This window comes from Gadus morhua, chromosome 17 (assembly GCF_902167405.1).
Source record: "Gadus morhua chromosome 17, gadMor3.0, whole genome shotgun sequence".
Lineage (NCBI taxonomy): Eukaryota > Metazoa > Chordata > Actinopteri > Gadiformes > Gadidae > Gadus > Gadus morhua.
In genome coordinates this window covers 552,623-570,510 of record NC_044064.1, presented here as the reverse complement: position 1 = coordinate 570,510, position 17,888 = coordinate 552,623, and the positions used below count along the sequence as shown (strand labels likewise).

At 42.2% G+C, this 17,888-nt stretch overlaps 2 protein-coding genes across 7 annotated transcripts; one reads left to right on the top strand and one right to left on the bottom strand.

Annotated features, from left to right (window-relative positions):
- The first annotated feature begins 244 nt into the window (after positions 1-244).
- smim20 (small integral membrane protein 20) lies at positions 245-1,497 on the top strand. The gene is made up of 3 exons (XM_030337603.1): positions 245-491; positions 641-697; positions 1,342-1,497. Exons 1-3 carry the CDS (start codon positions 383-385, stop codon positions 1,383-1,385), a joined length of 210 nt encoding a protein of 69 aa, XP_030193463.1. The 5' UTR covers positions 245-382; the 3' UTR covers positions 1,386-1,497.
- A 2,120-nt stretch (positions 1,498-3,617) lies between these two features.
- On the bottom strand, positions 3,618-16,942 carry LOC115529099 (protein transport protein Sec24C). Of its 6 annotated transcripts, none has more exons than XM_030337578.1 (7): positions 10,646-10,784; positions 9,327-9,506; positions 8,916-9,094; positions 7,839-7,942; positions 7,191-7,279; positions 6,978-7,076; positions 3,618-4,212 (listed from the first exon to the last, which is right to left on the bottom strand). In XM_030337578.1, exons 2-5 carry the CDS (start codon positions 9,486-9,488, stop codon positions 7,260-7,262), a joined length of 465 nt encoding a protein of 154 aa, XP_030193438.1. In that variant the 5' UTR covers positions 9,489-9,506; positions 10,646-10,784; the 3' UTR covers positions 3,618-4,212; positions 6,978-7,076; positions 7,191-7,259. The 6 variants fall into 6 exon arrangements, with proteins under 6 accessions (XP_030193438.1, XP_030193437.1, XP_030193436.1 ...); XM_030337577.1 differs by having other exon boundaries at positions 6,978-7,068; XM_030337576.1 differs by having other exon boundaries at positions 6,978-7,279.
- Between the last annotated feature and the right edge of the window lie 946 nt (positions 16,943-17,888).

Sequence of the window (17,888 nt, the reverse complement as noted above, 5' to 3'; positions counted from 1 at the left end):
CGGCGCTTTAGCGCTAAAATACTACTACCGTGGTATTTAATGGGTCTAAATAAACTAGAGTATGGAATATGAAGAAAACAAAAAAGACCAGGATGTTGTACCTTGTCAATTCTTTTTAGAAAATATATGAGAACATTTTCTTTTTACTTTTACTGGCGTTTCTAAACGTTGCGCAACGCGTTGTGTCTTGAATGTACCACTACCAGTGTTGCCAGATTCGTTCAGATTAACCGCCTAATCTGGTTGCTGCCACTATTGCAATATTGGGGGGGAAATCTAGCCCAATCTGGCCACACTGTTGACCCCTTGACCCCTCACCGGAACACATCCACTCCGATTAAATACACACACGGCTCCCCTCGGAGGTGACAGCAGAGAGAACATGTCGAGGAACACCAGGATCACGTTGATCTTTGGAGGGTTCGTCACGGCGGTGGCCGCTGCGTTTTACCCCATCTTCTTCCACCCGCTGACCCACACGGAAGACTACAGTGAGACACACACACACGCACACGCACACGCACACGCACACAGTGATGATAAGTGAATTAAAGAGGGTCCTGATGTTGATGCACATTCTGGTTTTGAAACTGATAGGTTTGACGACTGTAAACTGATTTATCTCTTTTTTTTCGTTTAGGGCAGGTGCAGAAGGTGAACCGGGACGGGATTAACCAGGCTGACATCCAACCAGTCGGTAAGCAGAGGTTAACAACCAGGCTTCATGCAGGAAGACGCAGACATTGGGTTGACATCAAGTGTCAAGGAAACGTGATAATATAGGATCATCTTCAAAGAGAGAGTTGACTAAATTCTAAATTCATTTTTTAATCCTATTGGTGCATTGTGTTCTGGACACATTTATAACCTGCCTCTGGTCTTCAGTGATTCATCAAGACAATCTCAAGAGATACAACATGTTATTAAAACAACTTGGTGTACATCTAGAGGCCCATTTCAGCACCGTCCCCCTTAGCGTTGTGTGTGACTCATCTATCCATCATATATCTAGGCTGAAATGGCTTTTGGCTAAGAGCACCCAGTGGTCAATCGTGCAAATTGATCCGGCAACGTTCTGCACTGCTGCGTGAGTTGGTTCTAATCTCATCTCTCGGGCGGTATGTGGCTCAGGAGTGTGGAGGTGTCCCTGGGCGAGACGCCTCACCCTGACTGCTCCTGAGGAGCTGACTGTCGCCCTGCGTGGATGACTCTGCCATCACTGTGTGAATGGGTGAATGTTAGCCTATATTGTAAAGCACTGAGTGGCCACTAGTTAGAAAGGCGCGGTATAAATGCAGTCCGTTTACCGTTTGTCCTTGTTGTTTCCCTGTGGTGCTGTAGGGGTCAAGGTCTGGTCCGACCCATACAAGCCCACCAGCAAGTGACCTCCGACCTGACAACTGAGGATGGAGGGTCACCTGACCTGAACTGTGTGTGCGTGGGAATGTTTTTCATTTGTAACTTTATTCTATGAATAAACTCAAAATCATACCAATAGTGGTGTTGCTGTTTTATTTCAGCCTGTAAAATTGCTGAACAGCAATCTCGGATTAGCAACTCGAATGCAATTTTGGATTTAGAGTTTATATCTTTATTTGCAGATGAGCCCAAAAATCTAGTAATAGATACAGTTGTGTTTATAGATCTTAACCGAAGTTCAACTCGTATGAATTCGCCTTTCTCGCCACCAAAAATATACTGCATACAGTTTCATTACGACTGAATATTGAAGTTTGTGGGAATATTTTTAAGAGTTGGAGCATTTTATTTTCAGACAAGTGTAACGTTGCTATACTAGTTTTATTTATACATATGCGTTTGAATACAGTTTTCTGCTAATAGAGCCCAACCGAAATTCACCTCGAATCTATTTGTGTTCCTGGCCACAAAAAAAAGATATACTGCGTGCAGTTCATGTTTTGTCCACCAGACGGCAGGGGTTGACTGACTGTGATTATTGGCGTTCGGTAATGTTTTTAATTTATAACTTTATTATGTGAATAAAATCAATACTTTAAAAACAGCGGCGTTGCTGTTGTATTTTTGTCTTTAATGTGTAGTTATATGTTTTTAGAGCTTAACCGAAGTTCTCCTCGTATGTACAACACAAAAAATATACTGCCCGCAGTTCTCGTTTTGTCCATCAGAGGGCAGGCGTTGACTGACTGTGAAACAAAGCGTGTGTGGGAATGTCTTTTAAGTTGTAACATTATTCCATTAACGAAGTCAAAATCTTAACTTGCTGTTTGGTTCATTTAATTACATAAATAGTATTTCATGGAACACCAATCTCGAAACGTATGCTATGACAACGACCTACCTATGGGGACGATATATCCGGGGCACCGGTAGTACCGGATATCCGGGGCTTGAATTCCTCATCCGTCGGCGTGTAATTGTTTACAGTCCGACGAGCAACTTTAAACGCAAGTATTGAGTTGCAGCATATATTTTTATTTGCAGGCAAGTCTAACGTTGCTATACTCGTTTTATCTATGCATATTTTTTTTTAATAGTTTTCTGTTCAAAGATCTCCACCGAAGTTCAACTCCTATGATTTCGCCTTCCTTGCCATTGAAATCCAATAGTATCCAACTGCAGCCCCGGAGAACAACACCCTGGCGTGACAGAACACCCAGGCGGGACAGAAGTACTGTGGCTGGACGGTAGTTACCTCCGATTATTTTTTTCTATAGACAAATAAACTTATTTTTCGCTTGAATTAACAAAACATAGAAATAAAAATATATTTTGACACGTTAGTAACCATTTTTAGAGCTTAATAAAGGTTTAACGTTATTTAGACAAATACCTCAGGATTTTTCCTTTGCGTTCTTAAACTTATTAGACCAAAAAAATAGAATAAAACAATATTATGACATGTCAGTAAGCTTTTTTTATAGCTTAATTTTGTTAACGTTATTTAGACGAATAAACTGATTTAGGGTGTAGACAATTATTTTATGGAATTGTGTATTATACACTTTACTCATTAAGTAATTGACCATTTGAATTAAGTAATTAGAATTATTTTTTTTTAATATGTCTAATAGAATCAAATTTATTTTTTTGTAAAGTATATCACCATAATTTGATATAAATATACATTGAAGAATAACCACACCAAAGTTTCCTCACAATTTATTTAACAAATAATCTACAGAAGCTTAAAGATAGGGGTAACACTGTCGCTTTTGATCAATTATGAAATAAAGGGGTAAGACTGTCGTTAGTTCTCAAAGGAAACACAAGGGGTAACACTCTCGTTTTTTATTGTTCGTCGTGAAAAAAAACATAAGGTGTAACACTGTATTCTTCGTAAAAAAACTTAAGGGGTAACACTGGTGTTTTTCTAATAATTCAAACTTAAGGGACAATACTGGTGTTTTCTTATCTTAAAAACATAAGGGGTAACACTGTTGTTTTTTATCGGACGTCATGAAAAAATCATAAGGGTAATGTTATTTTATTTTATCAAAATAAAACATAAGGGGTAACACTGTCGTGTTTTATCAATTAAAACATAAGTGGTACCACTGTCGTTTTTTATCAATTATAAAATAAATAATTGATAAAATGTCATTAGTGTCGTTAGTTCTCAAAGAAATCACAAGGGGTGATGCTGTCGTTTTTTATTGGTCATCATGAAAGAAAAACTGGAGGCAGAAGTCACTGTTCCATCTGTTGATGCAGAAGTCATTGGTACATCCTTTTCAGTCAGAACTATGGATGCAGAAGTTGATGGCTCTGCTGTTGAAGTTTGAACCATAGTTTGAGAAGTTAGTGGGTCCGAAATCACTGTTCCATCTGTTGAAGTCAGAACTGTGGATGCAGAAATCAAATGTCCATTCGTTGAGGTCATAAATGTGGATGCAGAAGTCGATGCATCTGCTGTTGAAGTCAGAATAGTGGATGCAGAAGTCGATAGCTCTGATGTTGAAGTCAGAACTGTGATTGCAGAAGTCGATGGCTCTGATGTTGAAGTTTGAACAGTAGTTTGAGAAGTCAGTGGTTCAGAAGTAACTGTTTCATCTGTTGAAGTCTGAACTGTTGATGCAGAGGTCAATGGTTCATCTGTTGAAGTCAGAACTATGGATGCAGAAGTCAATGGATCTGCTGTTGAAGTTTGAACCGTTGTTCGATAAGCCAATTGTTCAGACGTTACTGTTTCGTCTGATGAAGTTGGAAGCGTTGATTTCTCAGTTGAAGTCCCTGTACAGAAAAGTTATTATTTTACACTTCTAAGTATTTTTATTCGCCGTACAGGATTTAATATCAATGTGACAGGTAATATGTATGACAATAAAGATGATAAGAGCAATCTTAATCTACATATACTTCTGTACATTCTGTATTTGTATCTGTCTGGGGGACTGGATGGCTGTGAATGAGTGCACTCATTCACAGCCATCTAGTTATGGAGGTAGATTTGTGTCTTTATTATGCAATCAAACATAATGGGTTTGAGAGCAAAACTTTCCACACTGCAATCAAAAAATAGATTTGAGAGCAAAACTATCGACACTGCAATCAAAAATGTTTTATTGCAAGATAAATTAATGTGATAAAAAAAAATATCAATGGGAATCCAAAAGTTTTGTTTGCAAACCCAAAAGTTTTGTTTGCGAATCAAAAAGCTTTGTTTGCGAATCCTAAAGTTTTGCTTGCGAATCCAAAAGCTTTGCTTGCTGTTGAGCTGAATCTCGTGGGTGGGACCTACGCCGAAAGATGTAAGACACGTCTCTATTGGCCAGTCTCGATCGGAGTGACAGCTTGGCAACATCCGAAAAGCCGCTGACCCCCGACCGCCTCCAGAAGCAGATTGTCGGCCTGACGGACAGGGTGTTCGTTTGTGCCTCTCAATCCGCGGCGGCGGTCAACAACATCGCCCTGCTCTCCTCTGCCATGGTCTCCTTGTCGGCTGACAGGGAGGCCTACGGAATTTTCAGCGCGCGCACGGGACAAGCTCATAAGGCGAAGCCTAGACGGCGTAGCCTACATGAAATAGAACTCCCTCTCTCGTTACTAACTGTGGATGTTGCCAAGCTGTCACTCCGATCGAGACTGGCCAATAGAGACGTGTCTTACATCTTTCGGCGTAGGTCCCGCCCACGAGTTTCAGCTCAACAGCAAGCAAAGCTTTCGGATTCGCAAGCAAAACTTTAGGATTCGCAAACAAAGCTTTTTGATTCGCAAACAAAACTTTTGGAATTGCAAACAAAACTTTTCGATTCCCATTAATATTTATTTTATCACATTAATTGATCTTGCAATAAAACATTTTTTGATTGCAGTGTCGATAGTTTTGCTCTCAAATCTATTTTTTGATTGCAGTGTGGAAAGTTTTGCTCTCAAACCTATTATTTTTGATTGCATAATAAAGACACAAATCTACCTCCATATCTAGTCCCCCAGACAGGCATTCTAAATGAATGTGTGAGAGTATGGATCCCTTCACTAGACAGATAAAACATAAGGGGTAACACTGTCGTTTTTCATCGGTCGTCATGGAAAAAAACATAAGGGGTAACACTTGTCAATTTTTTTATCGGTTGTCAAATTAAACATAAGGTGTAGCAGTGTGGTTTTTTCATCGCCCGTCATCAAACAAAACATAAGGGGTAACACTGTTGTTTTTTAATCGGCCGTCATGAAAAAAACATAAGGGTCGTTTTTTATTTGTTGTCAATTATAACCTCTCACCAATTCCTATCTGGTGCCTCTGTGGCGCAGGTGGTAGAGCTGTTACCTATCTGTTCTGGAGACATGGGTTCGATTCCGGCCTAGGCTGGTTTTGTGGGAATGAATGTATGGTGAATGGTTGACTGTGAATAACTGTCTGTGTGAATTGATTACTGTGACTTAATTCACAATAATCAATTAGTACAAACAGTCATTTGGAATGAATGGGTGAGTGGGAATGACTGTCTGGGGGACTGGATGGCTGACTGGATCACAGCCATCCAGTCCCCCAGACAGTCATTCGAAATGAATGTGTGAGAGTATGGATCCCTTCACTAGACAGTTGTTCCCACTAACTGCCCATGGCAGGAAACAAACCCATGTCCCCAGAACAGATAGGAAACAGCTCACCTGCTGAGGCACCTCTTGTTTGGTAAAAGTGTAAAAAAAATCTAATAATAAATCAGGATTCCCACACCAAGACTTGAACCCAGGTCACTGGATTTCAGATGAGATTGAATTTTTCAACAGCAGACGGCGTCCTTCTCCATTGCGACACCGAGACACACAGTCTGTGAATTTCGGAAGTTCTACTAGTTGTTGAAGTCAGAATAGACACAAGAACAAGAGGATTTGATAAAATGCAAGATCCTGTGCTCTCATAGGCAGGATGTACGTGGTCTAGTGGAGTGTACTGTTGTCTTTAAGGACTGACCTGCTTAGGCACTGCAGAGCCTGGGTTCAAGCCCACCAACAACACCTTCCTCAAACATATTGGCTATTTTGAACCGATGTCTCGTGAATTGTAAAGTCAATTATAACCTCTCACCAGTTCCTAGCTGGTGTCTCTGTGGCGCAGGTGATAGAGCTGTTACCTATCTGTTCTGGAGACATGGGTTCGAATCCTGCCACGGCAGGTTTTGTGGGAATGAATGTATGGTGAATGGATGAGTGCGAATAACTGTCTGTGTGAATTGATTGATGTGAATGACTTAATTCACAATAATCAATTAGCACAAACAGTGATTTGGAATGAATGGGTGAGTGGGAATGACTGTCTGGGAGAATGGATGGCTGTGAATGAGTGCACTCATTCACAGCCATCCATTCTCCCAGACAGTCATTCGAAATGAATGTGTGAGAGTATGGATCCCTTCACTAGACAGTTGTTCCCACTAACTGCCCATGGCAGGAAACAAACCCATGTCCCCAGAACAGATAGGAAACAGCTCACCTGCCGAGGCACCTCTTGTTATGTAAAAGTGTAAAAATATATATATATTTTATAGACATACCCAGGACTTGAACCCAGGTCGCCAGATCTTGGTTGAGGATTTTTAAACAGCAGACGGCGTCCTTCTCCATTGCGCCACCGAGACACGCAGTCTGTGGAACTCGTAGTTCAAGTTAGAATGGACATAAGAACAGGAGGATTTCTTAATCAACAACATCCTGTGCACTCAAAGGCAGGATGTATGTGGAGTGTACTGATGTCATTAAGGACTCACCTTCATAAGCACTGCAGACCTGGATTCAGGTGACCAATTCTTGAGACACGTGCTCCTCGTGGGTTCAGCTCACGCCAAGATTGCTCTCCCTGGAATCAAAATACATTACAATAATCAATTTCAAGTGATCTGTAAAGTCAATAATAACCTCTCACCATTTACTAGCTGGTGCCTCTGTGGCGCAGGTGGTAGAGCTGTTACCTCTCTGTTCTCGAGACATAGGTTCGATTCCGGCCTAGGGCTAGGCCGGAATCGAACCCATGTGTGCGGATAACTGTCTGTGTGAATTGATTACTGTGAATGACTTAATTCACAATAATTAATTTGCACAAACAGTCATTCCGAATTAAAGGGTGAGTGGGAATGACTGTCTGGGAGAATTGCTCTCCCTGGAATCAGAATACATTACAATAATCAATTTCAAGTGAACAACGCTATGTGAATTGTAAATTATATTTTAAACTTTAGCGCAGTGGCTAGAGCTGTCTGGAGACATGGACGTGGGTGTTAAGAAGCCGACCTTCTGCGCTCGTACCCGGGTAGACAACCCGTAACTTATGTACGTTTTTTGCTGAACTTGTATGTTCCTAAGCTTTCCTTGGTGAGTGCAATCCAACCTATCTATGGGGTCAGGTGCGAGGCACTCACCACAGGTCCACAGCCACCGTAGGCGAACAGCTCCGTGTCCCGGTGCACCGGGATCCCACCGAAAAGTGTGACCCCAGGGGGCGCTGTTGCACATGTTCTGCAATCTGCACGAGTTTAAAGTGTAGACAGGCACAACAAAAACATAAATAAAACATTAAATTTATTAAAGGTGCTTAATAGATACATTTGATAGGGCGTTTAGTACGGTAGATCACCGTTGCTTCTTTACCCATAAACAGCTAGAGTAAGTGTTAAATTACGCTCATTTACCTTTGAGCATTTCCTATTATAGGCTACTTCGTAAAATTCTGTTTAGAATTAATGTTAGGATCAAGAAAAGAAAGAGGGGGAGATCTTATGTTTTAGTTATAACGCACACGTTCATGTTGAAGAAAATGCAACAGCGCCCCCTGGGGTCACACTTTTCGGTGGGTCGCAGAATTCGGTGTAACATCGGCACCTAGTCTACAGGCGACCATACCCAAAAAAATAAGATTAATAAATAGCTGCCTAGCTTTAGCAGTAGCCTTGTGGAAGACTCTGGTCATCTGTACTTAGTGCGCATTACTAGATTAAATGTTTGGACCGGCTTATTGCCTGCAACAGCCACCGATATGTTTCTCGTCAGAGAATTGGATACATTTATTGCTGTAAAGTTATATAGAGACGTTCAACAAATAAGTTTAAAAAAATGCCTCATATATTTTGCCTTTTCTAGCTTAAGGTATAATTGAAATTGACTTCATTGAGGAAATAATACTGAAGTATTAAGTAAGTATTAAGTATTTCAGTAGGTTTCTTTTTCAGCAAAATATTATGAAATCTTATAATTGTTAGTATTTGTTACCATCTATCTGTAGATAGATGGTAACAAATAATAGATAGATGGTGTTTTCTTTTTTATCACTGTTATATTAGATGTAAAGACTTTATCGATAAGAAGATATATCCATCTATAAAGTCTGGCATCTTAAACGTCAAAGTACACTGAAACGCTGAACCCGATCAGCGGTGAATTGACTGATCACCAAACAGGTGGTCAGTTTGAGGGTGAGGGGAGCCTGCATGCGTTGTGACCGTGTTGGGCTGCAGGTGAGCGAGCGAGGGCAGGTTGAAGAGCCCCTGGATGAGCTCGGGGGGGGCAGGCCTGGGCCAGCCACAGGAAGAGGGCGTGGCCGTTCTCCGCCGTCGGCCAGGCGGTCCTCGGAGCAGCGCAGCGGCGACGGCACCGCCTCGCCCTCCAGCTCCATGTTGTGCTGCGGAAAGATCGGAAACGTTACAATTGATCGGAAATCTATTTTATCGAAAAACCATCATCTACTGAGTTCTACCGAGTTCTACCGAGTTCTACTGAGTTCCACTGAGTACTACTGAATTCTACTGAGTTCCCCTGAGTTTTACTGAGTTCCATTCAAAACCATTTCTAGCCGAGTCAGAGTCAGCCCCTGCCCCCTCGGTGAACCCCCCCCCCCCCCCCCCCCCCCTCACCAGTGGGATGAGGCGGGGGTACAGCAGCAGCTGGGTGTCCTCCACGCCCATGGCCATGACGACCAGCCGCTGGTGGGCGCGGCCGTCCGTGGACAGCTCCGTGCTGCCCACCAGGGGGGCCGTCTTCATCAGGCTGTTCATGTACACCGGGAACACCTTCATGGTCTCGGGCAGGATCAGCTGGGAGGAGGGGACGGACGGATGGAGAGGAGTCCATTAGACCAGCCAGAGAAGTCATTACATTTAGGCCCAATCCCATTTCTACCCCTTACCCCTCCCCCTTGTTTTGAAGGGCTACCCCTTACGCCTTCCCCTTACCCCTTGCCTCAACTTATTCAAGTCAAGTTTATTAAAACCATTCACATGTTTTGAGTAAGAGCCCGCTTTCCGAAAAAAGTTAAAAACTGCCGTGGCATTTTTTGAGTTCAGTTTCATCCACCAATTAAAACCGTTGTGGATGGCAGTAAAGGGTTAAACGGACATCGTTGCAGTTTCGCAGGGATTTCTCTCCTGATATTGTAGGAGATGTCACCCGCAGTCATCTTTACGAGGAGAGCATGTGGTCCCGGTTACCAGGAGAGATATTAATCCCAGTGGCTGGTAAGCCGACGAGCAGCCATGTTAAACCAGACTTTAGGGTGATGTATGGAGTTGCAAGGAGAAGGAGTAGGGGGGTCAGCCTGGGGTCAAACCCAGGCCCCCGCATTACAGTGTGGGGCTGTCTGTCAGCACGTCTTAGGTATGATGAACGTGCGTCTGAAATAAAGCACTGCTCAGACTCCTTTTCTCATTATTACTGCTACTTGGACAACGTTTGCTAAAGCCTCTGGCAGGTCAACCTGTACTTTTTCTTGTTTTTCTTAACGGGAAGGTGTTTGGAGTCATGCCGGCATTGTTAAACCGGCAATATATATCAATTAATACTGTTAACATTGAGATATGATCACACTTTAATTCATCTGGCATAATGTATCTTCTAACTAAAAACAACAAATGAACGTCTCAACTGGTTCGGTTATGACGTCTCGATGACTGATTAACTTCTAATTCAATTGTTGGCGTAGTGGAATATATATCCGTCAACTTATCATCACTATGAAGGTATTAAGGCTGTAAACGAAGCAAACGCATACATTTTAATAACTGGTATTTTCCAACTGACATTTCTAACCGACATATTCAAACTCAAATTGAGGTTCAAATAAGCTGAGGAACGCAGAAGAGTTACTGCGGTGTGGAAACGCAAATGGAAACGCAAATCTTTAAAACCTAGGGTGAGGAGAGGGGTCGGGAACGAACAGAGAGAGTTGGATGGTCACCTGTTTTGGAGAAGAAGTTGATGAGCGAGTCCGTCTCGCAGCTCTTGAACAGCTCCATCAGCTGGGAGCTGCAGTTCAGACTGATGTTGTGGACGCGCAGACGCCTCTGGCCCCCGGCGGTGGTGTAGAGCAAGGCACACTGGGTAATACGGACAGACGGACACGGATTTACAACAACAGCGGAGGACACGATTGTTATAAACGAAGCGCTGGTGATGTATCGTGTCTGATGATATAAAATACAACGAATAGAGCAAGGCATTAACATCGCCAGGGTTGGAGGTTTGATTCCCACCGGGGCTGTTTTACGCTGACAATGTTTGATAAGGTGTTGTGAGACACTTTTGATCGAAACTCCCACGAAATGGCATTCATCAGATTATCCACCAAATGGTTTAAAAGATAATAACTAACCCATGGCTAGCAAACATTTGCTGGGCGGATTATTATTGTGTTTTGATACATTCCTGTAACAAAACAGACCTGTAGATTATATTTCCCATTCATCGGTTTGCTGAGCGTGCGTTGTGCGCGCGTTGTGCGTGCGCTGCATGTGCGTTGTGCGTGCGGTCCCCCGTGACGCGCGTACCTACATGAAGGCGCCCGTCTCCTCGCTGAGCGTGTCGTCGTGCTTCAGCTCCACGGTGATGGCGTGGTCACAGTCCACCGCCGCCAGCTCCACGTCCGTCGTGTTGTTCATATACACGCCGCCGAAGAAGTCCGTCGCCCGGAAGCCTGGCGGGACGGCGACGGAGGTTGAGTTACTGCGGGTTGACTGTTAAACGGGAGGTTGCTAGTTCGACCCCCCGGCTCCTCATAGCTCGGTGACGCGGTGCCCCTGAGCGAGCCTTGCATGGTAGGCACCGACGGGGATGTGTGTGTACATGGATGTAGGTCGCTTTGGATAAAAGTGTATGCTTAACGCCCTAAGGGTAAGCTATACTTGAGGACGTGGTTTGACCTTGGATGCTTTTTATTTTTAGTTTAAACTCACACTAATCAAGAGAAACCCTGCCTAAAAAAAAAACTAACCTTTCACTACCATTTTCACAGTTATTGTTTGCATTAGGGCATTTTATATAAAATGATTGTTAAAAGTATCCAGGTTGAAAAATCCTTGACATCACCTTTAATATAATTCCCATATTTTTTCAGGTTTACAGGTTTTTGCATACCTGTGCTGGTGCGGACGCGCATGATGGCGTCAAACCCGATGGGCTTCTCCACATCCTTCCTCAGGTCCCTCAAGAAGTGTTCCCCCGTCGGTCTCCACCTAGGAACCCAAATTAGCGTTCAGGCTGCGGTTAGAGGAGGTGCGTGCGTGTACCGTTTCACTGATACACGCACATGCTTGTTGAATTTTCATGGAATTCAATTTTGTTTGGATTCTTTATCATCAACTGTGTTGACGACTGTGATAAACAGTCTTTTGAATCCTAATTAATTGCTACTCTTTCTTTATCACTTGAGGCCAACTACTGAGTAAATATAATAATAAAGAAAAGCTAAGCGTTGTTTTTTTTACATCTGATCTAAAGTCTGCTTCAAGTGCACATGCCTGGCCTGTAGCCAGAGACAATAGCCTAACTAGAAAGTATCCACAGTTTCATTAATAGATTGTTTTCCCATTTCGGGCCACAAAAACATCCATGTTTGAATAGATTGTAATGTGTTCTAAACGCACAGACACACACGCACAGACACACACACACACTCAACCCATCAACACAGCAACAAACACACAAGCAATATAACACTCACACCCCCACACACTCACAAACACAGACACACACACGCACACACAACCGACCCACCAACCCACCCACACACCCACACACCTGGAAGTTGCTGTACTTGTAGACGGCGCCCCCGGTGTGCGGGCACATCCCCCTGGTGGCGATGTCCAGGTACTGGCTGGGGAACAGGAAGAGGTCCACAAGGCACTGAGCCACACAGTCCTTGGACAGCTGCTCGTACACGCCCTTCACCGGGTGGAACAACGTCTGATTGGGCGGCAGACACATCAATCAGTCAACCAGTCAACCGGTCAACCAATCACAACCCTTTATCTGTCCCCGGGGGAAATTTCGCTGAGATGCGTATGGTAAGCAATTTCTGTAACAATACAGGAACTATGGAGAAAAAAACATGAATCTAAAAATGAGCTGTACACATTTTACCAGTATACCACTTAAAATGGAAAGATCAGCATTCCTTGATACGCTAAATGAATACGCAAGGAGCGTTTGAGGATAATGATAATGATAGAGATACAAATGAAATGGGATACTTATAAGATGAGATGTAAACATGTTTAAAAAAACTTCATAAGTAATTAAGCACATAAGTCAAATATAAAATAGAACAGATATGTTGAATCAGTGCATAACCTCGACCAGCTTGAGCCGAACTGAGAGTAGAACCAAGTGAACCTCAGCTCAGAGTCGTTCCTCAACAATGACATCATGTCGTTTCAGTTGTAAGAAAAATAGAATAATGTTCTAAAATAGGTACAAGATTTCCCTTGATGTTTACAAATATACATCAAGAAAGGCTGCATGTTGAAATCCCCATCCTGTACAGAGATGTATTTATGTAATTATATATAACCATGTGTTTTCATATGAAATGAACATTAAACAGAACAGATAGGTGCAATAAATACACACATGCAGAAGGTATTCATGTTAAATCAATATATGTTCTACTAAAACTCAGAAAAAGCTAAAGTTTGTAAGAAACCAAACCGTTTGTAAATCCTTCAAGATTTCAGCGAGATAAGAGTATTAGCGTTTGTGCAGATCACTGATTTACGTCCGCTACAACAGATTCCACCAGAAAGCTTTACTGTGGTAAGATAGCGGCCTATCAAGTCACAACTCAAAACTCACCTGTTCAAACTCGCACACAACGTCTAACTGATCACTGTTTTGATTGTTTTTTTGTTTTGTTTTGTCTTGTTTTTGTTTTATTTATTTCTTATTGCTTAGGTTTATTTATTTTTACACAATGTCTTGTTTTTTTTTAAATAATGTATGATGACTATATGCTCTGTAAGGTGACCTTGGGTGTCTTGAAAGGCGCCTCTAAATTAAATGTATTATTATTATTATTATGGTGACGTTCTAGACGCCGCCGTAGGGCATCTAGTTAATATCTATATCTATGGTGACAACAAACCTGGCGCGACGGAAGTACTCTGGCGTGAAGGAAGTGATTTATTTTTTAAACTTTTTTTTTACTCGTTTTATCTATACATATTATGTGTTTCAATACAGTTTTCTGTTCAAAGATCTCAACTGAAGGTCACCTTGTATGTATTTGCGTTCCTGGCCACAAAAAATATATACTGCGTGCAGTTCCCGTTTTGTCCACCAGACGGCAGGGGTTGACTGACTGTGATTATTGGCGTTCGGGAATGTTTTTAATTTATAACTTTAGTTTATGAATAAAATCATTACTTTAAAAACAGAGGCGTTGCTGTTTTACTTTCGTCTTTAATGTGTAGTTATCTGTTTTTAGAGCTTAACCAAAGTTCCCCTCGTATGTAATCTCCTGGCCACAAAAAATATACTGCGTGCAGTTCTCGTTTTGTCCATCAGAGGGCAGGCGTTGACTGACTGTGAAACAAAGCGTGTGGGAATGTCTTTTAAGTTGTAACATTATTCCATCAACGAAGTAAAAATCTTAACTTGCTGTTTGGTTCATTTAATTACATAATTGAATTTTATGAAACACCAATCTCGAAACCTATGGTATGACAACGAGCTACCTATGGGGACGATATATCCGGGGCACCGGTGGAGCCAGATATCCGGGGCTTGAATTCCTCATCCGTCGGCGTGTCATTGTTTACAGTCCGACAAGCAACTTTAAACGCAAGTATTGAGTTGGAGCTTATATTTTTTGTTTGCAGACAATTCTAACGTTGCTATAATCGTTTTATATATACATATTATGTGTTTCAACACAGTTTTCTATTCAAAGATCTCAACTGAAGTTCACCTCGTATGTATTTGCGTTCCTGGCCACACAAAATATATACTGCGTGCAGTTCTCGTTTTGTCCACCGGGAGGCAGGCGTTGACCGACTAAACAGAACAGATAGGTGCAATAAATACACACATGCAGAAGGTAATCATGTTATTTATGTTAAATCAATATATGTTCTACTAAAACTCAGAAAAAGCTAAAGTTTGTAAGAAACCAAACCGTTTGTAAATCCTTCAAGATTTCAGCGAGATAAGAGTATTAGCGTTTGTGCAGATCACTGATTTACGTCCGCTACAACAGATTCCACCAGAGAGCTACCTATGGGGACGATATATCCGGGGCACCAGTGGAGCCAGATATCCGGGGCTTGAATTCCTCATCCGTCGGCGTGTCATTGTTTACAGTCCGACAAGCAACTTTAAACGCAAGTATTGAGTTGGAGCTTATATTTTTTGTTTGAAGACAAGTCTAACGTTGCTATAATCGTTTTATATATACATATTATGTGTTTCAACACAGTTTTCTATTCAAAGATCTCAACTGAAGTTCACCTCGTATGTATTTGCGTTCCTGGCCACACAAAATATATACTGCGTGCAGTTCTCGTTTTGTCCACCGGGAGGCAGGCGTTGACCGACTGTAAATATTGGATTGTGGGAATATTTTTAAATGTATTACTTTGTTGCATTAATAAGTCCAAAAATAAGTAGTGTCGCTGTTGTATCGTCACCTGTAATATGTAGTTCTCTCTTTTTTTAGATTCTTAACCGAAGTTCACCTCGTATGTAATCTCCTGGCTCTCTTCTTCTTTTATTTAGGCAAACTTGACGCAGCTATGCAGCATTTTAATAACTGGTATTTTCCAAGTGACATTTCTAACCGACATATTCAAACTCAAATTGAGGTTCAAATAAGCTGAGGAACACAGAAGAGTTACTGCGGTGTCGAAACACAAATCTTTAAAATGGTGTGACCTGGTCCTAGGGTGAGGAGAGGGGTCGGGAACGAACAGAGAGAGTTGGATGGTCACCTGTTTTGGAGAAGAAGTTGATGAGCGAGTCCGTCTCGCAGCTCTTGAACAGCTCCGTCAGCTGGGGGCTGCAGTTCAGACTGAGGTTGTGGACGCGCAGACGCCTCTGGCCCCCGGCGGTGGTGTAGAGCAAGGCACACTGGGTAATACGGACAGACGGACACGGCTTTACAACAACAGCGGAGGACACGATTGTTATAAACGAAGCGCTGGTTATGTATCGTGTCTGATGATATAAAATACAACGATGTGGTGCTGCTGTGTAGCTCCACTGGGAGGCAGGCGTTGACCGACTGTAAACATTGGATTGTGGGAATATTTTTAAATGTATTACTTTGTTGCATTAATAAAGTCCAAAAATAAGTAGTGTCGCTGTTGTATCGTCACCTGTAATATGTAGTCCATCAATTCCTTTGTTTTATCCACTTAATCCAGATTTAAAAGAGTGCGCAAATTAAAAAATGATTCCCCAGCTGATCCAAGCCTCCGGTACAGAGTCCTCCTTTGCCTGGAATAGCGCCCCCACTGGAGAAGTACATGTTTTACAGTCTCTCTTACTCCACACTCACGCCTGCCATCTGGGTGTTTGCCAATCAGAGCCAGCCCACTCCTCAGCCCACAGTGTCCAAGCCTCAGTCTTGTGATTGCTACATCATCTTTTCTTATGCACCTAAAAGTGCACCTATCTTTATTTACATTGTCCTGTATTGTAAAGTACGCCCTTCCCTTCCTGTCCTTCTCCCAAGAATTTTTGCCACCTTTCTTTTAGAGCCCTGTTTATTTTTTCCATGTACTCGGGTGCCCCATATTGCAAATGAATTTGCACTGTTTCCTCCTTCACCGCCTTCTTTGCCTCCTCATCCGCCTCCTCGTTCCCTTTCACACCCACATGAGCCGGCACCCAGAGAAACCCCACCTCCTCCCCGCCTTGTAAATTCTGAACACAGACTGTAGTATTTCCACAATTAAATCCGGTCTGGACTTGGATTTTCCTTCTTTTATCGAAATGAAAGCTGCAGCTGAATCACTACATATTATTGAATACCCCTGTTTATTATCCTCCACCCATCGTAAGGCCCATAAGACTGCCACCATCTCTGCTGTGAATACTGACATATGATCTGAGACTCTATACCCTATTCTGTACCCGATTTCAGGAATGCTAATACCCACTGCTACTTTACCACTCTCATGCTCCTTTGACCCATCAGTGTAAATTAGTAGATGGTCTCCCCATACTTGTTGCTGCCAGACTTCTATCTCTTTTACTACACCCTCTGACATCCTTGATTTGATTATACTCATAAACTTTAGGTCAACACTGGGATCTGGGATCAGCCATGACGGAGCAACTGAGTGACACACTGGAGGACAAACACTAACATCCCTAATACCAATTTCCTGCGCCACAGATTTAAGATTTTCTGCAAAGTTAGTTTTAGTTTTTCTTATTCCCATAAACTCCCAATGATCACTCAGTAGGTCTTTTGTTGGTAACACTTCCCTTTGTCCTTTGAGCTTCATTAGGTATTTCAAGCCAAGTTTATATCTTCTTAATACTAGCGGCATCTCACCCATTTCTATTAGTAATGCTGCTATTGGAGTTGTTCAGAATGCTCCACAGCACACTCTTAAGGCTTTTGCTTGGACTATGTCTAATTTGTTTAACACTGAAAGAGCTGCTGATCCATAAACCATGCATCCATAATCAATTGCTGATCTTATCATTGCTCTGTAAATCATCATCATTGATTCTCTATCAGCCCCCCAGTCTGAACCAGCCACACACCTAAGGACATTATTTATTTTCCCACACTTCAAAGCTACCATCTCAATATGCTTTTTCCCTGTCATTCTTTCGTCCAACCACATTCCTAGAAACTTAAAATACTTGACTTTCTCAAGATTGTTGTTGTACAATTTAATTGTCTGTGATGGCATCTTTTTCTTATTTCCAAACACCATACACTGTAGAAACTTTAAAACCCCAGTCATTGGTCCACTCAGTCACTTTCTCCAAAGCACCTTTAATTGGATTAATCAGGGGGGAGGTTCCTCCCTCGCTTTCAGATAGCCCCATCATCTGCGAATAATAAGAAACCAAATCCTCTCCCCACTCTACTAAACATGCCATCCTGGCTCTCGTTTTGTCCATCAGAGGGCAGGCGTTGGCTGACTGAAACAAAGCGTGTGTGGTTATGTTTTTTATGTTGTAACATT

Bases quoted from the DNA above. Each gene is read 5' to 3' on its own strand.
- LOC115529099 (XM_030337576.1), bottom strand. From the start codon at position 9,488: ATGAAGGTGTTCCCGGTGTACATGAACAGCCTGATGAAGACGGCCCCC. The intron at 9,095-9,326 runs GTGAGGGGGGGG...ATCTTTCCGCAG, and splicing joins ACCCCCGCCTCATCCCACTG to CACAACATGGAGCTGGAGGG. The intron at 7,943-8,915 runs GTCACAACGCAT...AAACTCGTGCAG, and splicing joins CTCACCTGCAGCCCAACACG to ATTGCAGAACATGTGCAACA.
- smim20 (XM_030337603.1), top strand. From the start codon at position 383: ATGTCGAGGAACACCAGGATCACGTTGATCTTTGGAGGGTTCGTCACG. The intron at 492-640 runs GTGAGACACACA...TTTTTCGTTTAG, and splicing joins GACCCACACGGAAGACTACA to GGCAGGTGCAGAAGGTGAAC. The intron at 698-1,341 runs GTAAGCAGAGGT...GTGGTGCTGTAG, and splicing joins GGCTGACATCCAACCAGTCG to GGGTCAAGGTCTGGTCCGAC.